This window comes from Equus przewalskii, chromosome 29, assembly GCF_037783145.1.
Source record: "Equus przewalskii isolate Varuska chromosome 29, EquPr2, whole genome shotgun sequence".
NCBI classification, from domain to species: domain Eukaryota; kingdom Metazoa; phylum Chordata; class Mammalia; order Perissodactyla; family Equidae; genus Equus; species Equus przewalskii.
Genome location: NC_091859.1, coordinates 12547553 through 12575510, shown reverse-complemented (window position 1 = coordinate 12575510; position 27958 = coordinate 12547553). Strand labels below are relative to the sequence as shown.

Below are 27958 nucleotides of genomic sequence, written 5' to 3'. Positions count from 1 at the left end.
TCTGTATCCATAATGATATCTACCTATATCTACATATGATCTCATAACTTCTAACATGATTTTTTTAACTTAATTATTTTATCAAAAGTTGTTTTCAGACTTTCTTATCCTTTACTTACGTCACTGTCTTCTCTTTACCTCTCAAGGTCTCTGTAAACTAGGTGTTACCAGAATATCTGAAGTTGTGCAAAGACTATGCCCATATTTGAGTAATTTGGGCTATATTACATGAAAATATACTTTAATAAAAATAACATTAATGAGTAGTGTCTCCTTTGAACTTTGCAAAAATAGACAGAATACTAGAGACTTTTCTTTTTTCTTTTTTCTTTAAGATAGTATCTGAAGAAAATACATCAGAATTATATAACTATTTAGATTTTTGTACAAATAAGACCAATATGCTAGTTAATTAGTGGACAATTGAACCAAAACTCAATTATTATTTTTATGCATAGTTTCAGCCTATATTGAAAAATATCCAAGTAGGGACAAGATTACACGTAACTTTTACCCACCTTTTGAACACTCCATGTGACAGAAAATTCAATTAAATGTAAAACCTTTCTAAACGTGCAGTAAGGAAATTATTTATCTGTAAATTTAAGTTATGAAATGTAAGGGACCAATAGGAACTAGCAGAGCTGCCCAAATGGTCAAAATGCTGGTTGTAGATCTTGGAGCCTTGAAAAAGGTAGACTTCAAAGGAGATGTTGGTTAGGAGTGGGGCGGCAGAAGGCTTAGAGAGCAGCAAGATGACAAAATGGGGAGGTAAATCCACCAATGAATCATCAGCGATATAAAGTCATTTATAACTATATTTTGAACTGTTATTTCTGATGTTTTACATTTTGAAAATCATGCTTGTAACTGAATATAAATGATAATGTGGCAAGAATTAGGAGGTAAATTTCTCTTTGTGTGTGTGTGTGTGTGTGTGTGTGTGTGTGTGTGTATCTATCTATCTATCTATGTATCTATCTATCCATCTATCTGTATATTTTGGCCTGGTATTTTATGTAAAATTGTAAACTTATGATCCAAATAAGAAATTTGGTAATATGAAAATGTCACATAATTGTGGTTTTCTCTTCCTTTAACAATAAGAGACTCCATGATGGGAATGTTATTGTTCTGACTGGCAGGGGACAATAAAGCATGAATATTTCCACATTCTTTGTGTTGAAAGAGACTCCCTAGATGGTTGTGAGCAACAGGAGCTGGTCCGTTACCAAAGCTCTAATTCCTTAAAAGAAACCAGGGGCCTCTACTGTTGAAAGCCCGGTATGGCCCTCATTTGAGTAGTCTATTTCGGAATTGTCTTAGAGATGGTAAGTGTATTACTCAGACTGTGACTTACTGAAGACGAGTTCCTAAGGTATACAGGCCAGCGTGAACCACGTGCTTACATTTACAAGAGTCTCTTTGGAGAATATGCAATCTGTCCGTTCCAACCAAGTTTCCTTACTGTAGGAGTGGAGGGGGAACAACTTGCGACCACAGATGTGGGTCATGCTACCTTAAAAATTGACACTGCAATTCATTAACACATTTTTGCATTGGATGGAGTTTATTATTAGTTCTTTCAGGGAGAAAAACCAAAAACAAAGCTATTTCACATAAGAGATATTGCTTATATTTTTGAAATACCAAAATAATGACTTTTTAAACTTTTTAAAATAAATATAAGCTCTACTTTTTAAAAAATTTGCAACATTTACTATATTAAGTGTAACTATAAGCAACAGAGGATGACCTGTATTTTTATAAAGTTTAGAATTTTGATATTTAATTGAATTTGAAATGATCTCTACAACATAGAATAGTACTTTGTATATATTAGGTGCTCAATAAACGTTTACTGAACAAAACAGCCACAAATAACTTTAAAGGTACAGTTCATTCAGGGTGGGTTTAAAATATTATTAACCTTATATTCAAAAAGAGAACCCCTCTATTTCCTTCCAGTTTTGGCCCATAAATGTACTAGAGTTCTCTTCAGGACATGCATTGCTTTCTTCAGGTGAGACCACAGGCTTGGCCCTATAATATTCTGCATGAGAATATCAGATTTAAAAACAAAGCCATCTCTCACACAGTCCTATAAATTACAAAACTGAAATTTATCTTAAAGAGGATAGCTATCTAATCTTATTCCTTGTTTTTCCTGTAATAACATTTTACATTTGTATAAACTTCATAGGCTTTATGAATTACTTTCAAGATAACTTATTTATTAAATTACCTTGTAGCTGTAGGTTTTGTACCTAGTTCTCTCTTTAATGTATTTAATTTCAAGTTTATAAGCAACAACTTCTTTCTAAAAAGTAAACATCTGGCTAAAGATTAAGCTAAAGGTCATTTCCAAATGCTACTCTATGAAATGTTGACTGGGTTCTCAATAGAAAATGGGATATTTTTCTTTTAAAAAAAATGTATTGGGACATTAAGATATCAACTACTAAGTATTTACAGTAGGATATTCTTAAGCCAAATTATTTCAGTAGACATGTTGAGTTTCAGAATCACTTCTAGCTTTTTAAAATTCAACTTTACTTTATAAAATAGCTGCAATTTCTCATGGATGATAGAATCTTTGGATCTTTACTTGGAAAACATCTAAAGGAAAGATTTACTTTTTCCCCATCTTAGTTGACTGCACTTAGCTAAAGTAATTAGAGACAATTTAAATAAGTTTGAAATCAGGGTCATTTGGAAATATTCTGGCATGGAGAAAATTTTCAGTTACAAATATGAATTTTGTACTATGAAACAACAGAAATAATAGCTTCTGTTCCTTTTTAATTGGGAAATTGTCATATACAAAGTTTTATTGTTCTAGTTGCAGAATTATGAAATTTTAAAGCTATAAGGACTTTTGGATCTCTTTAGGTTTTTCTCTTTTTTCCCCCTTTTCTCACATGAGTACAAAATATGCATTTATATAGTCATCTAATTTTCACCATGATATTTTCTAAATGGACAAACCAAACATGAAATATCTCATCCAAGCTCACAAAAACATATGTATGAGACAGGGGATTCAAATTCAAATCTGGCTTACTCCAAGTTTCCTTCCAGTATGCCAGGCTTCCTTTTACCTACTAAATTTATAAAGGAGTTCTAAGTGACTTACCGAGGTCACAAACAAGCTGGTGAGGAGCCAAGCCAGAACTAGAAATTGATTTCCCAATCTCTCCACTCATACTCTTACCATTACCACACTGTCTCTCACTATGTTGAAAAATGCAATTGCCATATTCACCACCTCTCACCTCTGTACTTCATAACTCCAGTTTAGTAAGGGCTATACTATACTTTATTAAAGTCATTCCCTAGTCATTTTCCCTAGTTAACAACATAGTTTTATAGGCTGGAAGTAGCATATAAATCTTAGAAGAAAGAGAAAAAGAATGATGGAACATTTTCTTAACAATTTGAGATCTTATTATATGTTTCCTCAATTTTTCTCAGTGGTGAAAAATTCTTGGTAATTTTTCTCACTCAAACGCATTTCCTAGACTAAAACGTCATGAATAAAATAATACTAGGCTTTAATTTGGTCCAAGCTGTGAATCTCTTCTAAAGAGAATAGTGAGTCCAATTTACTTTTAGAAAGATGTTTTTCATACACATACTTAAAATTCATATACATATATAAATTATTATATTCAGATAGTAATTCAGTGCATGCATATGTGTCAGTTATCGATTTATTGCCTCTTAGCAATGAATACACCCTTCATTACATGTTTTGTGATTAAAGAATTCCTTGAAGCATTTCTCCTTTGAAGTGAGATATGGTAAGCTTTCTCAGTAGAGGGTGCTGGAGGGACACTGCCTGAGGAAGGGGCTTTGCACTTACTGGCATAGGTGGGGTGGGGTTGGCCTGGTGGGTTTGAGGACCTCTGATGCAGCCTGCCTGAGCCACAGGCCCAGAACGTTATCCCTCTGCCACCTTGCAGCTTTCACCTAGTGAGACCTGTGTGCTGTCCTTTCCCCAGGGAAACAAAAGCCTGCTGCGCCTTCTGCCTTATCAGGGCCCCTCTCACTGCATGCCCATGTTCCTGATTGCTGTCACCTGTTCCCACTCCTGCACTCCAGAGCGTGTCCTATTGTTTGCCCAGTAACTCCAGACCAACTTTGGTCTGGCCAAACCAGGGAGCTTCTGTGCTGACCTCTGGCTGAACCACACCTTCTCTAGTGAGGTCTGAACCTTCCAAGTTTGTCCTTTGAGTGCTCCCCCTCAGCCCTAGGGTAGCATAGAGCGTTTCCCCATATTTTGTAGCTGCTCCTTTGGCATAGCTAATAATACTTAAACTTTCCCTGTTTAACCTACTATATGAGAGCCACCTCTTGATTGGACCCAGATTGTCACAGCATATATTTATGTAGTTTATACACTTCACGAAGGCTGGAAATATGCTAGTGTTGCTCAGCACTCTTTCCCCTGGATAAAGCACTGGCCTGTCACGGAGCACTCTGTAAATATCTTTGAATGAACAAGTGACAAGATTGGCTTCATGTAGGCTGGATCCATGGGAACCTGCATCTAGTGATTGTGTCATTTCAAAGACTCACCTGGAAGGAAACCCTTACCATTTGCATAGATTCTGCTCTTTAATGATAACAGCACCAGGATTTTGGACAGGTCAGGTGCTCTTAGAAGCTTCGCAGACACTGTTGAATGTCAATCTTCCTTCCTTTGTCAGTACAGCCTGCCTCTCACTATGGAGCATGAAACTGTAGACACTTTCTTTTCCAGCCCTCAGGCAGCTAAAGGATGGCCATATTCATCCACGAATTCATTCATCAAATAGACATCAAAGGACCTACCATATGCCAGGCAGTTGTTCTAGGTACCTAGGAAACTTCATTAAATTCCCTGCCCTCCGGGAACATACATGCTAACAGGGGAGAAGGACAATAAACAATAAACATGAAAAATTAGTACCCACTTTTGTGACCAACAGAATCTGAAAGGAAGTCTGTTTAGCGCTTCTGAGAGAGATTTTCCTCCCTGAGAGAGGCTAAACCCTTTAAAATCCCATCTTCATGTTGATTGAATTCCATAATACAGTGATATTTATAGTATGTTGCAACCTTTCTCTGATATCTGTAACCGTTAAGCTAAACCTCACACCACAGTTTGGAGAGAAGGTCATAGAATGTTAATGGAATTGGTTTCCCTTGTTCTGGAGAAGACAATATCCATTGAAAAATAAGGTGATATGAATATCATATGAATATGATACAGGAAGAAAAGCAACAGTGGCTGATATATTCATTTATTATCTTAATGTAAGTGACTTTTATGTGCTAAGCACACACAATTCATCTTTGTACTTTCTTTTTGTAAAGGAAATCATAATTTCTAATAGTGTCTTTTTGTTCCGTCTTTATGTTGAGATAGATGGAAGCAAAACATTTATGGTGCAGAAAAGTTGGATGGGAAGCAACTGACATATTTACTCTAGGAATCAGAGGACCCAGATTTGAGTCTCAGCTCTACAGCTTTCTGCCTCCTTAACTCTTGGCAATTTACATGTATAAAATTGAAATCTAAATCCTACTTATTCCAAAGTAAATATCACGCAATAGCTGGCAAGGAAAACCCTTCTGACCTTTTCTGTTTGCTTTTTTTTCTTTTCTTTTTTCCCTCCACTTTTTTAAGACTTTATTTTTTTAGAGCAGTTTTAGGTTCAGAGCAAAATTGAAGGGAAGGTACAGAGATTTCCCATATAACCCCTGCCCCCATTCATACATAGTCTTCCTCATTATCAACATTCCCCACCAGAGAAGCACCTTTGTTACAAATGATGAACCTAAATTGACACAACATAGTCACCCAAAGTCCATAGTTTACATTACAGTTCTCTTTTGGTTTTGTACATTCTATGGGTTTGCACAAACGTATAATGAATGACATGAATCCATCATTATTATATCATACAGAGTATTTTCACTGCCTTAAAAATCCTCTGTGCTCCACCTATTCATCTCCCCTCCCCCTCAGCCCCATAGCAACTATTGATATTTTTACCATTTCCATAGTTTTGACTTTTCAAGAATGTCACATAGTTGGAATCATACAGTATTTAGCCTATCCAGACTGGCTTCTTTCACTTAGCAATGTGCATTTAAGTTTCCTTCATGTCTTTTCATGGCTTGGTAGCTCATTTCTGTTTAGCACTGGATAATATTCTATTATCTGGATGTACTACAGATTATTTAGCCATTTACCTCCTAAAGGACATCTTGGTTGCTTCCAAATTTTGGCAATTATGAAAAAAGCTGCTATAAACATTTATGTGCAGGTTTTTGTGTGGACATAAGTTTTCAACACCTGTGGGTAAATACCAGGAGCGTGACTGCTGGATCACATGGGAAGAGTGTGCTTAGTTTTTTAAGAAACTGTCAAACTGTCTTCCAACGTGGTTGTACCATTTTTTATTTTCACCAGCAATGAATGAGAGTTCCTGTTGTTCCACATCCTTGTCAATATTTGGTATTGTCAGTGTTCTGAATTTTGGCCTTTCTAATAGGTGTGTAGTGATATCTCATGGTTTTAGTTTAGATTTCCCTTTACAGTAAGTATTGAATTTGAGAGTGTTGGTCTTCCAACTTTGTTCTTCTCTTTCACTATTGTGCCGGCTATTCTAGGTCTTGTGCATCTCCATCTTTGTACTTTCTTACTGGCCTACATAGTGCTTTACACATTGTAGGCATGTAATTGCTTACTATCATGATGTGTGGTTTATACAATGACCCACAGATGCATGCAATAATATTTAAGTTTGAAGTTTACTCAATGAGGGATTATAAATGCATATTATGTATATATACTGCAGCTATGGACAAATCAGATATCCATATATTTGTGTGTATATACATACAGAGACATACATGAATATAAAACATGGTGATAATTCTTGATTTTCAAATTTAAAATTATGTTAAAATATGCTTAGTAATTTGGAGAAAACTGTAATGGTCATCTTTGGAATCTACTTTTGCTTGAGCTAGCACTTTCAGTCTCTCGATCTGCATGTATTATTGAGTATTGACATCCAGTAAACGATTTCACTTTGTATTGATAACCAAAATTAATCTTTTTAATAAAAGCTGTAAAATTATTGTGTTAATATATTGGCAGCATTACATAACGTCAGGACTGCCTCAGAACACCTTTCCTCAACTGATCTTAAGCTTTCTAAAACACTAAGGGATTTTCAGAAATCTCTATTAGTTATTGATTATCAGTAGGAAAGTCCAACTCCTCCACTTTACTTTCAAACTTACCTGAAACTAGGCTTCATTTTTAATCCAACCTTATTTTACATTACTTCAGTATGTGGAACTTCTGGTCCAGACAGACTCCTCAATGTTCCACGAACGTATATTCATATTTTACCCTTTGCCTTGTTTAGATGGCTGCTTCTATGTCTTTCCTTACTTAAACCCCAAATATCATTCTAGGGACAAGTCAAGTCTATTGCCTCCAACAAGCCTTCCTCACCCACTTCAACTACTTTAGCGGCTTCACTTCTGAGAAATGTTTTTTAACATATTCAAAAAATTCAGTTCCATATTAAAAAGGCTTACTTTTCATGAGAATTTAGACATGCTCAAAGCAGAAATTGACTTTGAGTTGATTATGCACCATCACAGAGGTATTGTGGAGTCTCAATCCCTGGCTAACTTCGAAAGTAGAGTGAGTTCTGGGAAGTGCAAAGATGAGCAGGAGGAGGTGACTGGAAACCTAAACTAGGTATATAGTGAGCAGTGGCCATTCAATAAATGGTTCTTGAGTGGTAAGAACCACATTAATTATGTTCTACTCTTACCAACGAAGCTGTATATTTTAGTCTATGAAAGAATAAAAGGCAATATAGCACTGGGTTTGGAATAAGAAAAGATGGGTTCAAGTTGCTGCTTTCTCTTGCTAAGTTTTTTGTGCCAAAGGCAAATTAAATAAACTCTCTGAGTCTCATTTATGTTATCTGTCAAAGAAAAATAATCATTATAAATAAGAAAAGATAATGAAATTTGTAAAGCTATAAATTGCTATAGTAATGAAATTATTATTATTGTAATGCATACTTTATTTTAAGTATTAAGTGGGAAAATTGAGAAAACCAAACCGTTTAAGAAAATCAAATATTTTGTCTAAATATTATCTAACTGAGGAAATGTCTTGGCCCATTCATTTTATAGATGGCAATTTTTGAATAAGGATGTGACATCTTTCATCTCTTTTAAACCATAAGATAGATTAGAAAGCTAGGAAGGAGGAGCCTGCTGTGGCTTCTTGTAAGAGAGCAGAAAGACTTGAAAGGAAAGGGACAGAAAACAGGAAATTCTCTAAGAAAAGACAATATTGCTTGAGATGGTGGGTATGCTGAAAGTATGCTGGTTCTGGTATTATTTGACACACAGGAAAGGAAAATAATTCTACTTTGGAGTTTAAAATTATGCAACAGCAACATAAAACACATAACAATAACAAACACTATAAACAAGTACTATTCTTTAGCCCTTGGTATATGCTAGGCAATATATCACATGCTTTATGTATATTTTTACTCATTTCTTTCTCAAAACTTTATGAGATAGACATTATTCCCATTTTACAGAAACTCATTCTTAGAGGTTAAATAATTTACCCAAGGTCATACAACTTATATGTCATGGTGGAACTGGGATTTTAATCCTGAGTTTATCTGATTCCAAAGAATACATGTTACAAATATTATAGCAAGCTTTGAAAGAAAAATATGTAGAAAAGTTCAAAGGCTCAAAGAGCTTTATAGCTGCAGCCCATAAACTACTCTCTAGATTTGGCTTGAAAAGCTAAAAGAAATACTTTAGCTTTAATAAGGTGACAAATTTTTGAGAGAGAGAGAGAGAGAGAAAGCTGGAGGAAAAAGAGCTTTCAAAATACCAGAGCTGTAAGTGGTTGGCCCAGGGCCATGAAGGCCAAGGACCCAAGGACTTTGATGGTTAAAAGATTTCTATAGATAATGGGCTAAGCCAAGTTTTTCAGTCAAGCCACTATTAAGAGTAGGTTTCTTACAGGTGGAACTAGTTAGCCCATGGGCCTAGATGCTAAGACTTCTATATCTTACCTCAAATGATTCTTCCTTTACAGCTACGTGTAGGTGGCAATTATAAAGAACATTTATTAAGCACTTATTTTGTGACAGATATTGCTCTAAATGCTCTACATTGATCCAAACAACAACTCTACAAGGTAGGTACTTCTTTTATCATTCCCATTTTAAGGATGAGGAAATTAAATCATGATTAAATGCAAGCAAACTGGTGTCAGAGCCCACACTCTTTATCATTATATCATGCAGACAGCACAGTAAACTAGGAACTACAGTCATCAGGGAAGGAGTATTTTAGTCATAATCATTCTGCTATTTAATAAAAGCTATTTTTCTAAAGTGGCTTGTCTCAAATTGTCACTTAGTGAACAGATTTAGTGATTAGTAGAGTTTGTAATAATGTCCCTTATTGACAACTAATTGGAATTACAGTGAGAATGGCCTTATTACAGTTTCTTAGAGAATGTGTTAAGAAATGAACTCTACACAATGATCTTGTATACTCTAAAATCTATGATTCAATGACACGTAAGTGAAAGATGAAGCTTGTGCATTTCATGATAGTTGCTGATATATTGACCTATTTATGTTTTAACATTTAGATGATATATTATGAACAGAAGCTTTGATGTTCTGTAAAGCGACGGGCAATGTCTTTGGTGGTGTTTTATTTGTTTTATTTGTTTTTTTTACCCACACTGCTTGAAAGAAATATCATATGAGTTTGTAACATGCAATGCTTAAAATGGATATAGTGTTATTATTATGTGTGGCACAGGTTGATTCCTTCTGAAATGTAATGTATATTTTGAAAATTGATGCAATTAACACATTATGTTAATAATGCAGAAAATCTATATTAGATGAATAATTTTACTTGGGTGATAAACCTAAAATTATTTCTTTCCTAACCATATTGACTAGATTTTGTGACAGATTCTATAATCAAGTAAGGAAAATTCAAGCACTCGAAGAACTTTGAATCCTGGGAAATATTTTTAAATTAGATATATTAAAATTATTATTTCAAAAGAAAATTAAAGTTTATAAAAATTAACTTGATGTATTAATGGATTTAAGTGATTAGAATCTACTAATGCTAAGTATATGAATAAAAAGTAAAAGTTAGAGAGTCATTTTGGAGTTTTCATTTATCTGGAGAGCACCATCTGGACCACTGAATATTTCACATTTAATCAAATATTGACTTTGTATGTGTATAACTATAATATCAGTGAGTAATAAGACTTTTTCAAGAATAACTTAATACTGATAATAAAGTGTAAATTAATGTGTGGACTTTTGAAGCTCACTATACTTTGGGGAACTTAACAAAATATGATATGAAAATAAAACATCTTTATACTAATATACCACATTTTAGAAGATTCTTCAAAATCTCTAGGGTATGTAAGTTAAATGAAGAATTTGGAAAAATTAGGCTCTGTCACCCCCCAATACCACAAGATATAGATATTATTTAAATGTTTACCTTTTTTTCAGAGTTAATAACTGCAATGCAATTCTCCCCAAATTAAAGGTAATAAATGTATGTGACAGATTTATAAATGTAAAATGTCATCATTAATAAATATAAACTGTCATCTGTTCAATAGAAATAGTTTTTAAAAGCATGGTTTTGACAGCATACCATTATTATCTAAAATACGTTATGTTAAAAGAATTTCCTTTAAATAGTAACTTTACCTACAACATCTATTAAACCAATGACAAAAGGCCAAAATACACTACTTTGATATATAAATCCAACTTTTTACAATTAGCCTAAAAAATCCTTTTAGAACTAAATGATCAAAGAATTCAATATGATCCATGGGGGCAGGGAGTAGACCACTGAGTCACAGAATACAAGCAAAATAAAAACTGATGCTGTTAATTTTAGAAATAATTTAATTTTGTTTACATCAAAAGAAGACATTTAAAGAAAGAAAAAAATTCAAATACTCATTTTTGGGCAGTTCTGGTTGCTGGCGTCCTTACCCCCTATCTGTAAAAGAATGCTTGCTGGCGTTAGGCTCCATCAATTCATTTGTGATTTCTAAATTAATTCTGAAGGAAACCACAACTTACTTGAAGATCCCGCTGAGTGTCTGTGTGCTTGATTTTTTTTTTCTCTCTTCACAGACAAAGCGCTTCCACTGGTCATGGAAAGAAGGTCTAAATCTGTGTCTTCTCTGCTTACAAGTCTTGCCTGGGAGCAATAGGAGAGAATGTATACAATCATGAAACAAAATATGGCATTTTCTGAATGCAGCTCACATTACCCCAAATAAACAAACAGGCTCTGTCAAACAACCGTCTTCAAAATGATACCACAATCCTTTATTGCTGCCCAGGCAGAACAAATGCACTATGTCAAAGCATTTTTTGCAAATAGGAGCCGATTTTAAAATTGAGCTTTGCTATTTGAGTCTGTACAACAAAAGAAAACATTTTAGTAGAGTAATTTTGATGAAAATCAATCTTAAAGGCAACTGATGAAACTTTAAACAGCTTAACATCACTTATTTACCAAGTATATTATTTAATTCTTAATTGAATGTTAGAAGTGTCATATTGGATTATTTTCTGCAATATTTATATTTTACTCCTTGTAAGTATATCTTCTCAATAAAGTTCCCTGAAATGCCTTTCATCCCATATTTGTATACTACAAAGTCACAAAAGATCTCTACCTTCTCATTATAACCATTATTAATATAAAAATATCACACATTAAGTCTAATTTGGGGTTAATGGTAAATATATACAAATTTCAAGATATTTTAAGGACATAAGAATTAGATAATTTATTTCATCTAAAATTACCATCTGAACTTTTACTACTATCTTGGGCTGAACCTAAGAGCTGAAAGAATTGCTTCTTGCCTATAAAATATTGTTTTCCATAATGTCTAATATCGTTAAGTAAGGATTTATCAAGACTCAGTCCTGAAGTGGGGGAAATGCCACAATGGAAAGCAAAGCAGCCTCAGAGTAGGTGGGATTTAGCTCAAACCACAGGATGCTTGAAATCCTGTGAGAAAGCATTGTCCTTAATGTTTGATGTGAGAAGAATTTAAATAGAGCAAAATAAAACCATAAAACCATCAACGTGGTTAAAAAGTTGTCTCCATATGATGAACTACAAAAACTTATGAAATGAAAATCTAAAGATCATCCTCATGGATTAAGAAGATGTGGTGTATATATACAATTGAATACTATCCAGCCATAAAAAAAGAAGGAAATTCTGCCATTTGTGATGACATGGATGGAAGCTGAGGTCAATTTGCAGAGTGAAATAAGTCAGAGAAAAACAAATACTATATGATTTCATTGATATGTACAATCTAAAAAGGTTGAACTCATCAAAGAGAGAATAGATTGGTGATTGCCAGGAGCTAGGGGTGGGGCAAATAGGTGAAAGGGTACAGACTTCCAGTTATAAGATGAGTAAATTCTGGGGATCTAACGTACAGTGTGGTGACTCTAGTTAACAATACTGTATCGTATACTTGAAAATTGCTAAAAGAGTGGCTCTTAAATGTTCTCGCCACGCACACACACATTAAAATCATCCTCTTTCAGATTTAGATCTTTGCCCTTCTCCCTTACATTCCCCTTCCTACCCTTACAAACATGAGCTCTCATTGTTAAGTAAGCAAGTTTGCTATTGCTGAACTCAGAATAGAAATACAATTCTATAATGTTAGTTACTTTCTGATGTACCTAGCGAAGTGATACAATTGCATTGTAAAAAACCTCAGTAGAAAACTGTTTAAAATGAAATAAATAACAATTGGCTTCCAATTTACGCTTGTGATTAGTTTGAAAAATGTTACACATTCTTTCTGAATTTTATTTCAATTAGTACATAAGAGTACATGCCTAATGTTCCCATTAGAATAGTTCTATCAATACTAAGACTTAAAAAGAACCAGTCAAGAATAAGGGGGAAATACCAAAGCAATACCACAGTTTTGGTGAGACCAGTTACAAAACAAACAGAAACATGTTAACCGCATAGGTGACCCTGCTGCTGGCTGAAGAGGCTTTAACAATAAGCCTCAAGATTTTAAAATCAGATTTTATTTGCTTCAATTAGATTACATAATTTCACTGTGCCTATTTAGAAAGTATAAATCCCACCGTCCTTCAAATAAAATGATACCCATATGTCAAGAAAATATTTGTGAACACATGCCTTCCAAAAATCTCACTATCATCTAAGCCATTAATGTCCAAAAGATTGTTTCTTCAGAAATAGAAAACAATTAATGTCAATTACTAATTAGACCAGATTATAACAGGGAATCAAATTTAGAAGCGAAATTTAACAGGAATTCATGATTTCACAATGGTGCCACTCAGCAGTTTAAATTCCAACCTAGAAATTTCATAAAGGGGCTAGTGACAGGTCCATTATCCCTCTGATACAGCCACTTGTGCATTAATAATCAGATTCAATTCCTGAAAACATCGGCTTTCAAGTTGAACATCATTTTTCCTCGTACTGTTAATGAATAGATAAATCATAAAAATACATCTTTTCTCCTATAGCACGCGAAACGGATATATGAGAACTAAACACAACTGATCATGCTTTTAGCTCTTATTCTGCCAAAGCACGTTTCATTCTAAAGATCTGCAACATTAAACATTTTGTATGATTATAACACAATAAACAGTTTTAAGTTAATGTTGGATAAGAATTTTCTTATGTGCAATTCAACAGCAAATATTTATTAAATAGTAATTTTGAAAAATTCTCATAGGTCTTTGTTTTTGAATAGCTCAGATTTCTAGCACCATCTACAAAGTTTGTAATTTTTTCCCTATATTTTCACAGTGAAATCAGGGGTATGAATTTTGCAACATGACTTCTAAACATCTGGATCCTGATTCATCTCCAACCCAGGCAACTTAATTATAAATAGAGGATCTCTCTCATTTAATAAAGAATAAGGAGTTCCCCTTTATTCTGCTTTTATTTCATAAACAAGATTTTATTAAATATTTATTTTAAAAGTATTTTTAGAAGGTAAGACATACTAAATAGCTTACATAAAAATAAGTATCTATTTACTTATTATCCAGATTTTTCAAAAAGCAAAATAAAATTATACAAAGCAAAATCAACTTATAAGCTACCTTGTAGTATTTCTACATATAAATATTTAAAAAATTTTAGAGTGTTATTTTCAAAATTAACATAAGCGGTATCTTCTTTTTGCAGCTTTTTTTTTTACTGTACATTGTATCCACAAGATCTTAATTTAGTTCATTCATTCATTTTAACTGTTTGAATAATATGCAAATTGTTATAAAATTATTGTAAATGCTATGAACATACCACATCATTATACCAATTTCTAAACATATAAGTGATTTTAAAGTATTGTTATCTTTGGTTGCAGAAAGCTGAGTTATGCATAGCTCTCCATTCGTAACACATTTTCACCAGTGCACAAACCCCTTCTCTTACATAATAAGGCAGAATCCTTGTTATATAATATATGTGGGCATGGAAGGCACTGTAAATGTTTTATAGAGCTATAATTTACATGAAATGAAATGTACAGACCTTAAACATGAAGTTCCGTCATCTTTAAAATTTTTATTTTGAAGTAATTCAAAACTCCCATAGAAGTTGCAAAAATTGGTTCTGAGAGTTTCCTGTATAGGCTCTACCCAAATTGCCAGAGTAATATCTTATATAACCAAAGTTTGATCATAAAACCAGGAAACTGACACTAGTGCAATAACATTACTAAACCACAGACCTTATTAAAATTTTACCAGTTTTCATATGCACTATTTTTTTGGTTTGTTTATACTTCTTTGACATTTTATCACATGTATAAATTCATATAACTATATGAATCAGGGTGCAGAATGTTCCATCTTCTCAGAGAAACTCCCTTGCTCTCCCTTTAGAGTCATACCCTCTCTCAACCTAACCACTGGCAACCACTACCAAGTTCTCCATCACTATTATATGATTTTTGAGAATGTTATGTAAATGAAATCATACAAAAATGTAACCTTTTGAGATTGTCTTTTTTAATTCAGCATAATGCTTTTGAGATCCATCAAAGTCTTTGTATGTATCGAAAGTTTGTTGCTTTTTATTCTTTTCTCTTGTATATCTACTGTACGTATGTACCACCATTTCCTTATCCTGTCACTCATTAAATGAGATTTGGGTTGTTTCCAATTTTTGGCTATTACAAATAAAACTACTGTGAACATTTATATACAGGTTTTTAATTGAACATAAGTTCATTTCTCTAGGAAAAATGCTCTGGAGCAGCATTGTTGAGCCATGTAAATGTCTATTTAGCTTTATAAGAAACTGACAAATTTTTTCCAGGGCAGTACCCTTCTCAGCAGCAATGTATGAGAAATCCAGCCGCTCCACATATTCGCCAGTACTTGATATTGTTAGTATTTTATTTTAATCACTCTAATAGGTGTATAGTGGTATCATATAGAAGCTTTAACAACTTCACTAGTGATTGATTAATGAGGTCTAATATCTTTTCATGTGCTTATTTCTATCTGAATATTCTCTTTGGTGAAGTATCTATTCAAGCCTTTGCACATTTTCTAATTACACTGTTCAATTCAATTATTTTTTACAGATCACTACTGTGATGGTCAATTTTATATGTCAACTTGACCACATCACAGGATGCCCAGATAGTTGGTTAAACATTATTTCCGGGTGTGTCTGAGAGGGTGTTTCTGGATGAGATTAGCATGTGAATAGGCAGACTGAGTTCACCAGATTGCCCCTCCCCAATGTGGGTGGGAATCATCTAATCCGTCCAGGGCCTGAATAGAATAAAAAGGCAAAGGAAGGGAAAATTCCTGCTCTCTGCTTGTCTGATGGAATTGGGACATACATCTTCTCCTGTCTTAAGACCAGACCTTCTATGACTGGCACGCCTGGTTCTCAGGCCTTCAGACTCAGACTGCAACGACACCACCAGGCTCTGCTGGGTCTCCAGCTGGCAGACAGCAGTTCACGGGACTTCTCAGCCTCTATAACTGAATGAGGGAATTACTTATAATAGACAATATATAATTCCTTATAATAAATAAATATATCTATAAAATCTCTCTATATATATGTGTGTAAAATAAATCTCTTTATATATATTTATATATATATATACACACACACACACATGCATAAAAATCTCTAGATAGATTTTCCAGGTAGATGGATAGCCCAGAGGGGGCTGATGGTGTAATTTGCAGTCTGAGTCTGAAAGCAGGTGGGATGAGTCATCTTACTGTTCTTTTTCAAGATTGCATTGGCTATTCTAGGTCCTGTACACACACACACACACACACACACATACACACAAATATGTATAAAATATAAGAGAGATATATTTCATATTGGTTCTGTTTCTCTGGTGGACTCTGATTAAAATAACTACCAAATAGTTCCTTTGTGCCTCCTTCTAGTAACTTGTCCTCAGAAGCAACTGCTGTTTTGATTTCTTTCACCATTGGAGAGGTTAGCTTTCTCTGTTCTTGAACTTAATATAAAGAAAATCATACAGCATGTACTGTTTTGTGTCTGGCTTCTTTCACTCACTATATTGTTTTTGATACGGGCCATATTGCTCTGTGTATCAGGAGTTCATTTCTTTTCATTTCTGAGTAGGTATGCCATTGTAAGAATATACCACAGTTTATCCATTCTCCCACTGAGAAACATTTAGGATGTTTGTATTTTTTGGCCTTTATCAACAGAGCTGCTATGTGATTTTCATACAGGTGTTTATGTGGACATTTGCTTTCATTTCCTTTGAGTAAGCATCTAGGAGTAGAATTAACAGGTCATAGAGTAGGAGTATGTATAACTCTATAATAAATTGCCTATTTTCCAAAAGGGTTTTATCAGTTTTCATTATACTAGTAATGTATGAGAGTTCTAGGTGTTCAATATCTTTGCCTACATCTGTGCTTTCTGTCTTTTAAATTTTAACCATTCTAGTGCTGTGTAGTAGTATCTCATTGTTTTAATTTAAATTAATGTGCTTATTAACCATTCAAATATCTTCTTTTGTGAAGTCTCTCAAATCTTTTGACTTTTTTTTATAACTTGGGTTATTTATCTTTATATTATTTATTTTAGGTGTTTTTAAAACGTATATTCTGGATACAAGCCCTTTGTTGGATGTGTACATGGGGAGGAGGGGTTATTTGCATGTGGAGCGTTGTTTGTGGAAAGAGAGAAAGTTGAGAGAGAGAGAGAGAATATGAATTTTTCTTCCAGGATGTGGTTGGGTTTTTCATTTCTTTTCATTCTGTGAATGGTGTCTTTATAAGTGCAAATGCTTTTAAATTTGATGAAGTACAATTTATCTTTTTCTTTTCCGATTTATGTTTTTGTTTGTTCTAAGAAAACTTTGCTTACCCCAGGTTTGTGAAAATATCTTACTACGTTTTCTTTAAGAAGTTTTATAATTTTAGCTTTTCCATAGGCCCATAATTCATCTCAAATTCATTTTTAAGTAAGATGTGAAGGAGGAGCCAAGACTCACTTTTTTTCCATGTAGATATCCCAGTTGTCTGGCACTATTTGTTGAAAAAATTATTCTTTACCTTTTTTAATTGCTTTGATATCTTTAAGGAAAATCAATTAACCATGTAAGTGTGGTATTTTCTTGGACTCTATTCTTTTCCATTGATTGGCTTTTCTACCTGTATGCATATAACACACAGTCTTGATTACATACTGGGGCTTTCTAGCAAGGTTTGAAATCAGGTAGTATGAGTCTTCTTAATATTCTTTTCAAGATTGCATTGACAATTTAAGGTCCTGTGCATCTCCATATACAACTTAAAATTTGTCCATTTCTACTAAAATGTTTTCCAGGATTGTACTGAATTTATAGATCATCTGTGGAGAATTGACATCTTACAATTTGAGTCTTCCTACTCATGAATATGGTGTAGCTATTCTTTTGTTGTTTTGGAGGAAGATTAGCTCTAAGCCAACATCTGCCATCAATCCTGTTCTTTTTGCTGAGGAAGATTGGCTCTGAGCTAACATCCATGCCCATCTTCCTATATTTTATATGTGGGACGCCTGCCACAGCATGGCTTGATGAGTGGTGCTAGGTCGGCGCCTGGGATCTGAACCCATGAACCTTGGGCCGCCAAAGCAGAGTGTGCCAACTTAACTGCCTCACCACCAGGCTGGCTCAAGCTCTTTTACTTTTTTAAAGCAATGTTTGATAGTTACTAAGGAGATCTTGCACATCTTAATGTTAACATTTATCCCTAAATATTTTACATTTTTTACATTGTGGCAAATGGAAGGTTTTTTAAATTAAATTTTTCTAAAGTTTGTTGCTAATATATGGAAATATGTATATATATATTTTTTTCCCTCCAAGAATGGGCTTGAAGGGTAATAAGGCCTAGAAAGACCTATTTTAATAAACACTGACAGATTTCCTTCCAGAATGACTGTACCAGCTTCTACTTTCACCAGCCATCCATCAGTGTTTCCACATTGTTAACAGCACTTTACATTACCCCAATCTTCTGATTTTTGCTATTCTGATGAGTATAGTCATGTAACTTCTTAGTTTTAATTTTTATTCCTCTGGTTATATAACTGAGCATCTCTTCATATGGATTTAGCATTAAGCATCATTCCTGTGAACTATCTATGTATATTATTTTTCTATTGCATTTATATTTCTTTTTCATTGGGTTAACTGACTTTATATTGTTCATTTGCAGGAGTTCTTTTTATATTTAGGTAGTAAGCTATTGTTAGTTTTAGGAGCTGAAAATAGTATGTCCATCTCTATAATCTGTTAACCTTTCCTATAAATTCCTCCATAGGGAGGAATATTTAATCTAACACAGTCAAGTCAATCAATTGCCACATAATTTATACTATTTGTATCTTTTTAGAGAAGTCTTTCTTTATTGCTAAGTTCCAAAGATATTCTTAATCATTTTATTAGATCAGTTCCATAGCTTTACCTTTCACATTTGAGTCTTTAAAACTTCTGAATTCCCTTTGAACATTGTAAAGGTTGTATATGGTTTACATATAGCCCTGTTGTTTTCTCAATGCTAGTTTCCTGAATTCTATTTACCAACAATCTGACTTTTCCCACCTTTATCATATATTACATTCAAATATAGCCATAGGTCTATTCCTGAACTCACTACACATATCCATTGGTCTATTTATCCAAGCCTGTGCTAGCACCACAAAATGTACTTTAGCTTTGAAGTAAGTCTTTTTTTTTTTTTTTTTTTTTTTTTGGTGAAGAAGATTGTCCCTGAGCTAAAACCTGTGACAATCTTCCTCTGTTATGTATGTGGGATCCTGCCACAGCCTGGCTTGATGAGTGGTGTGTAGGTCTGTGCTGGCGATCCAAACTTGAGAACCCCAGTCTGCCGAAGCGGAGTGCACAAACTTAATTAATATACCACCTGGCTGCCTCCTGAACTAAGTCTTTATACCTGTGACACAAGCTGCTCTTCTTTTTCAAAGTTGACTTATATAATCTTGAGTTTTTATTTATCAATACATATCTTAGAATGAGATTTTTCAGGTTCCTAATAAAACAGCTGTAATTTTGGCTGGAATTGCTTGTAATTTGTGGATTTATTTGTGGACCGTTGACACATTTTATATACTATGTTGTTGCATCCATGAATGCTAAACTTACTGAGTATAGTGGATATTATCATCTCTCACTCAGATCACTTTTAATAACTGAATCAGATTCCTCCAGCAGCTAGGAAAGTTGAAGCCTGGGGGATCTCAGCTGAATCCCTCTCTGGAAATTGTCCTTAGATGAAAAGAGCTGCCGCGCCCAAGCCACACCCTTTCCTGAGGAGATGCAGGGTCATAAAAGCCTGGTCCTCTTGACTCAAGCTGGCACAACTCAAAAGGGTCTACCTACTGCCAGAGCTCAATTCCTCTGCTGCAACTCTGTCACAGTTCCCCTTCTCCCTCTGCTCAATCCTGCATCTTTCATCCTTCAAAGGAGTTGTTCTTGTAAGTCTTCCCCAATAAATGTCCTGCACTCAAGTATCAGAATCTCAGAGCGTATCTCCTGGGGAAGCTGAACTATGACAGTCTTCTGCAGGAAAATCCTTGAGTTTTGGGGGATAAGTTTAATCAACAATATAATTATTTAGATCTACAACAAGCCTTCTGATATATATTTGGAAGTAAGTAAAATGATATTTTATTTCCATTTTTCTCATTCTTGTCTGTTGCACAATATGCTTTGATCTTGTTTGGAAGACAAAGATGTTATTTATTGGCTTCCTCAAAACCCACCTTTGAATGCCTGATTATGTCTTACTCTGTCCTCACTCTTGAAGGTTAGTGAAGAGTATTCTGGATGATATTTTTATTTACTCCTATTATTAAGAAATAACTGCATTGTCTTTTGATATGCATTGTTTCTGATATGATGTCAGCTGTCAATCTAATCATTGTTCCTTCATCGAAAATCTTTCAATTCACTAATTCTCTCTTCATGATGTCCAGTCCAGAGTTTATTTCAGGGATAATATTTTCAATTTCCACAATGTATAATAGGCTCATTTGCATATCCATCTTCCTCTAATCAAAATTTGATCACTTTGGTTCCATAATTTTCTTTCCATTTACTATTAGTATTATTCCTGTATCTTTGAGGATCTTATAGTAGCAGCAGTTGCAGCTTTTTTTTCTTCTAATTTTCCTCTTAATTATGGCCTGGTCCCAGTTGTGCAATTATCTGCCTCTACGTCCCCAGCATAAGTAAGTTGCCTTCATTCCCCAACACTCTCGGCCTTCAATTATCCCAGTATCCATCCTTTTGGCATAAATTCCTGATCCCTTCCCCTGTGTCTACTCTCAAACACATATAAAATCTATGTGTTTTTGTTCTACTACCATTTATCTTGTTTTTCTGTTCAGCTGTACCTTTTTAATATGAAAAAAAGCATTTATCATTGCTATGTTTGTCATATAGTTGTATGTAGTATAATATAGTGGGATATGGAAGAAGGAAATTAATGTCAGAGCATTAATCTCATAGAATCATTGTGATTAGTAATCTACCCAATCCATTTCCATTCATTTTTAGAAGTATAATAATAATTAAACATAATATCACTTTTTTTATCCTGGCATTCCTGAACACTTTAATATTCCCCATTCTTGCTCCAAAGTTGCCACTCAACATTCTGTGTGAAAGTGTTAATCAGTAATATATGCGGTGTTAATAGACTGAAGTACCAATTTTCCTATGGCAATCTACACGCCACTCTGCCAGAGGGGTCTCTATCAAAATGCAAGGAAATATTTGCTGAGTGATTATTTCAAATCTGTGCATAGATTCTACAAATATTTTCATAAACACATTGATTACAGCTATTGCTGTAATTTTGCTCCATCTTTCGTGAAAACTCCTTGAATGAGTGTTCATGAGAATAATGACTATAACTGCTCTGGATACCATAATACTAGTTTCCAATAGAAAGTTCATTATCTTTTTATACTAAATTCTACATGGTAAGCTAAATTATAATCACTTTTCTTGGCAAATGTGGAATCTGAGCGAGGAGTATTAGTTGGTTGATATAAATGGAAGGTGTCATAAAGTTAGGGTCACCTGATACCTCCATTTTCACCTGCCCAGGAATCCACATACTTCTGTCGTTAGTTAGGGTACTCTCTTCTCTGGAAATTTCTGGAAACACACTGAAAATTTCATGTCTTGTGGGCTCCTTTTTTCTAGACTCCATATTGGCCATTCTCCTTCTGTTGACATAGTCTTCCTTCTAATAGCATATAGTACAATTGACTTTAGCAATGCACACACAGTTATATTGTCTAGAGTCTACAATCTGGTTACCATGTTTAGAACTTGGCTGTTCTTAAAGCTCCAATAATTTACACTTTATTACTTAGAGTGGCTGAGTTCACAGTTACTTGTTAACTTTTATCTGGCTTGATTTTCTGAGTTGTGAAAGTACTTTGCAGTTTCCCTCAAGTATCTTACTCTTCTAAAACATTCAAGAAAGTAATATGATAATGCAATTTCCTGAGTAATTTTATTTTAATTATGTAGCATGCTAATATTTTTAAATCTCCCATATAGAATTAATATATAAAGTAATATATTTTAGAGTTATATTACAAATCAAGAAAACATGTTATTTTAATAGATAGCATTTTGAGATTACCCCAAATAGATACAGTTGTGATATTTTCATAATTTTTACTAATTATGGACATATTTTAAAGTACCATTTATTGAGTACTGATATCTACAACATTTTTCTGTAACTTTAAACACATTTCTTACCACAAGCTGAACTCTTCCACCATTAAGTACGTCAGGATCTAACTCGGGCAAGAAGTGATTGCTGCATAGTGATGAAAATAGAAAGCATATTATTATAGAAATGTAGAGGAAGAATGTGAAAGAAATGCCCAATAAAAAGCTTGAGAGAAATCAATAATTTACAAAATGGAAATAATAGTTTTCCTAATTCAGGTTACATGCAAAGATCTATACAAATTTACTTCTTTCCATAGTCATTTTAAAATTTAATTTGACATAAAATTTAAATTTCTAAATAACACTTTAATGCCACAATTCTTTGCCAAACATAAAAGAGCAAAAATTTGAAAGTACAAATAATGATAGCTAATAAGTTATAGAAAAATAAATATTTTATTTACATTTACTTATGTGTCTTGTCTTATGAGAAAAGCAAAGCTTCCTATTTTAAAAATAGCTCTAGTGTGTTTAACTCATTAAATACTAAATACTAATGCTCACAATTAACTTTTGTTTAAAACTAGAACATTGATATTTGGCTTTTCAAGAACTGCTGTTCTTAAAAACAATTTTTCTTAAAATATTACTACCCTTTCCTTTATATATTATAGTTTCAAAAGAGAAAATCCATGAACAATTGCCTGTTACATCATATGTTTAAATGTAACTTACTTAGAAGGGATATTGTTAAATGTTTAAACATATCTAAAATACATCCTGAAATATTTTGCTTATATTTTTCACATTATCTATACTAATGCTCTTAAATTTCTGAACCAGACCTCTTATATCTGGTTAATATAGATGGTAAGCTATGGGTTATATTATATTTGTTTTTAGTTCTAAGAATGTCATCTTATAAATTATGCTAAATTGATAAAAATCAACATAAATAAATTGTGCTTGCATTAATTAGAATACTTAGTAAAATAAAAAATCCTCAAATGTTGATATTATGCTAAATTGATAAAAATCAACATAAATAAATTGTGCTTGCATTAATTAGAATACTTAGTAAAATAAAAAATCCTCAAATGTTGATCACTTTATTTCTCCTTTCTTTGATCACAATGAAATAGAAAATAACAATCCAGGTTATTAAATGTTATTTTAATTTTACTTTCATTCTTTTTTTTAATATTTTTAAAAGAATTACATAAATAGAATTGACCACATATGAAGGTTTCAATTCATACATATTATAAAAAGGGACTTCATTTTTTTTTACACAGTTTAACTTGCTGCTAAATTAAATTTTAACCCTCATAATTGTAGGATCTGGTTTGTTTGTTTGTTACTCATTTAAATAGTTATTACTCACAATGCCTGGAAACGTTTCCAAAGTGTTACCTACATTTAGATTCAATATCAGCTTATATACTTAACAAACACTTATAACAGCACTTTTTGTTTTACTGTTTTGTGGATATATGTAGCTAAAATGAAAATGCTGAAAATCCATGTCAAAAATATTATCTCTGGACTTTTATTTCCTTAAAACTTTGGTTCAGTAGTTATGTGCATACATGCTTTATATTATGTTGTTATGGGCTGAATTTTGTTCTCTCAAAATTCATATGTTGAAGTCCTAATACTCATACTTCAAAAAATGTGACTGTATTTGGATATAGGACCTTGAAAGAGTAAAGTAAAGTAAATGAGGTCATATGGGTGGGCCCTAATCCAGTATGACTGGTGTCCTTAATAAGGAGAGGAGAATAGAACACAGACAACACAGACTGAGGGAGGATCATGTGAGGACACAGTGAGAAGGTGACCATCTGCAAGCCAAGGAGAGAGGCCTCCAAAGAAACCAGAATGACTAACTCCTTGATTTTGGACTTGCAGCTTCCAGAATTGTGAGAAAATAAGTCTCTGCTATTTAAGCCAATCAATCTGTGGTATTTTGTTACGGCAGCCCTAGAAACTAATGTAACAAAAATTAATTGATTACCTATTAGGTTCAAGGCACCTTGTTTGTTGCTAAGGGATAGAAACATTTGATATCCTCAACCTTGTGAGCTCACCTCTCTCCTGTGAGATAAAGATCTTATCATCTCACTTTATATCGAAGGGGAAACTGAAGCATTAAGATATCATTGAAAATTAGTTATACGACTAGTAAAGTAGCAGTGTCAGGGTTGAGTTATCATCTTAACTGTCAAACATAAATGATAACAAAAATAACAAAATAAAATACAACCTCCAATACATAGGATATTCATAAACATTAATGGATACCATGCATTTTACTTTATAAGGTAGAATCATTCGTGTGATTCAACTGTTGATATTAAGCATTACAGAGACAGAGTTCTCAAACATTTTAGGGTGAAAAATATAAAGAGTGATTAAATCTATTCTATATAAGAGGCCTTTTTATAAACTGGTAATGTGGTGTATTGGCCTTTGGCTATAAAGCCATGTTTGTTTTAGCACAATTAACCTAGGTTTCACTTTTCAAGAAGTGTTTACAATACAAAAATCTAATTTAAAGGAAATGACCTCACCATTTCATATTTCTGGAACTAGTTGTTTCATGAACCCCAACCTGTGTGTGAAGCCACTGGTATGTATATTCTTTACTCCTTTCTAATTTTTCATTTGCAGTGGTATCCTTGCAGATAAATTCCTCCTCCTTACCTGGGGAAGAAATATGGAATAGTTATTTGTTATTTAAAGAGATCAAATTTTGGCCAAGCAGTCCAGTCTAGGCTAACAATTTTATCACAAGAAAGAAAAAAGAAAAGATTAATTCATGGGAGCAAAATCATCTGTAAGAAAAATAATGTCACGCACTTACAGGTTAAGTATTTTTCCTGTTTGAGTTTTAAACCCACCTATTTTGAAAAACAAAGGAAAAGTTTTAATGCAACCAACATTTTATAAGGCTTGTTTTTTAATTAGAAAATGCAAAGACATTTTTGGTAGACAGTAGCATTCTAGTATAAAAAGAATATCTGTGCACTATGATGTCTCTTCAGGCTTATTTTAAGGTCCAATTTTTCTTATACTAGCCTTATCCATACGAAGAGTTTATAAATTATACTGAGGTTATTTGAAACAGAGTTTTTATTTTACATAAAGTGCAGCTTGTTTTGTGTAAGCTAATACAACATTTTAAGCTAGAAATCTAATTTATATCAGGTTTAGAGAATCTGTGGTTATGCCAGAGCAGCTATTTCAAAGATGGAGGGGGGAGCATGACAATGAAGTTGGGAGTGGAAAATATGCAAGAGGAGAAATTATGCAAGGTAAGAATGCAAGGTAACAAACATCAAAGAAAACAAAATAGAAAATAAAAAGAAAAATCCAATCCTTAGATTCAAACGTAAAATTTACTATACATATGTTTGTGTTTTTTAAAAAATCTGCAGACATTGCCGCTATGTCAATGACATGCATTTCAGAGTTATACCGAGGGCCTGTTGGTTTAGAGCCTTCCTCCATAGACTCCATCTTTAGACTGCTTCTTTTTTGATGGCATCACTGTATTTAGGGACTTGTTAGCTTTGCAGGCCTGACTGACAGTACACCAGAGAAATGCACCTCTTGAAAACTAACTGGTAATCAAACTCACAAGAATCCTATAATCTAAAACATGATATTTCAAATGTCAATTTATTACTTTAACTATTCATTCACTATAGATCATAGAAAGTTACCTTTTATTTGCAAATTATTTGGAAAACAAATGAAGCATGGTGCAAACTCTATTTTGAATGCTTGGTGCATGTGCACACACACCCTCATACATGTCCACACAAGCTTATTTGTCATTCTTAATATGTTGAGGATGATACATCTATCATTTCTTTTTTTTTCCTTAAAAATTGCTGTAGCAATTAGTGAAATGATTCTAATTTTCAATCCAAAGAGATATTGGAGCCAGTTCTCAGGAAAGCTAAAAATCAGAATGTTTATTTCTCTAAACTCTGTGTTACTTAGTAAAGTTAACTTCCTATCAGTTTTCATGCCAACTTATGTTTCTGAAACAGCCACATCCCTTGCATCCTGAGCTTAAGCCAACTCCTCCATAGCTGCTATATTGGAAGAACAATTACTTCCCATGAGAGGAGGGGAGACCATTGAATCCATGAGCAGACACCATGTTGATAAATGGCCTTATGAGTATACAGAAACTATAAGGGACACTCAAACAAAGGGAAGATCTGGCATTGTCACACTCAGTTACCACACAGCATTAAGTCTCTTCTCCAGCAGAATCCCAGCTTTTTATCTGCCTTTCACAGCTGCCCAGATCAGATGTTGGCCCCATGTGTACAGTGACAGAAGATAGTGAGGACTCTGACCCAGATCATCAACTGAGCCCACAGTTGGAACCTTACCTCCTGTTGATATGTATCTTCTGTACAGAGAATCCTTCCGTAACAAGTGTACCTTTAGCTAAAAGTAAAAATTATCTCTTTCTTTCTGTTTTTAAAAATAGTGACATATATTTGCAATAGTCACTTTTTAAAGTACTTATTTTGGAACGTTTTCCTCAACTCTGCAATAATACTCCATAAACCCTAAGTGGTTTTACATCTAAACTCAGCCAAGGTTCTAAACAACAATCCTTGAGGAAAGATGACAAATTTCAGTGCAAGGTCCAATTCACATTAGCCATTTCACCCTAAGGTGAATAACTTTTTACCTTCTCCTCCAGTTACTCTTCTCTTTCTCCTTCCCTAATTAGATAAATTTCTTGAAATAGTAGACAAAGCTCAGTCTTTGTTGACTTATTGCCATTCATGCATCAGCCCACTGCCATGTGGCTCCCTCCCCATACCATTTCACTGGAACTGTTCACACTGAGATCACTAATACTGCTAAATCTTTGGGATTTTTTGAAGTTCTTATCTTACTGACTCCTCTATAATATTACACACTGTTGTTCACTCCTTCCTTCTTAAAAGGCTTATTTCCTTTGGATTTTGTGTCTTTGCACTCTCCTTGTTTTTCTCTGACCTTTTGTCGAAACCCTATTTTCCTTCAAGGGCACCTCTTCCCTTGTCATTCCTTCCAATCTCAGCATTCTTCTCTGGGGTTCTATCCTGGCTCCATCTTTTTCTTACGCTATACTTTCCTGTATGAGGATATTCATTCAAGTTCTTCAGTCACTTCCACATCTTCTGAAACATGTATCCATCCAAAGCCTCTCCATTTAAGTATCCCAGAGATAATTTAACGCAAGTATGTAAAGAAGCTTAACCTATGTATTATCCCACCTTTTCCAAGTTCCTATAATGCTACCACCATCGTCAGTGTACAACTCAGGAACCAGAGTGTTCTACTGAACCAGCATTCTTCCTCATCCTCCAACTGCATGTTTTACCTCCTAAATTCTTTTCAATCTGTCGAATCTCCTGTATTCCCATTGCCACTATTTTAATTCAGGCTACCATAATCTCTTCTGAATTACTGTAACAGCCTTTTCACTGCTTTTTTTACTTTTGGTCTTGCTCCCATGTATATATCTCCATACTGCAAATGGTCTTG

General features: G+C 33.8%; 1 protein-coding gene across 16 annotated transcripts in view; it reads right to left on the bottom strand.

The window, feature by feature from the left end:
- Positions 1-27958, bottom strand: part of LRRIQ1 (leucine rich repeats and IQ motif containing 1) — a 214433-nt gene that overhangs the window by 11639 nt on the left and 174836 nt on the right. For 12 of the 16 annotated variants that reach the window (XM_070600704.1, XM_070600707.1, XM_070600698.1 and 9 more), the window contains 3 exons: positions 24967-25099; positions 22478-22538; positions 11205-11325 (listed from right to left, as the gene is read on the bottom strand). In XM_070600704.1, the coding sequence (XP_070456805.1) occupies positions 11205-11325; positions 22478-22538; positions 24967-25099 (315 nt within the window). The other 4 variants (XM_070600700.1, XM_070600703.1, XM_070600697.1 and 1 more) reach the window with 2 other exon arrangements.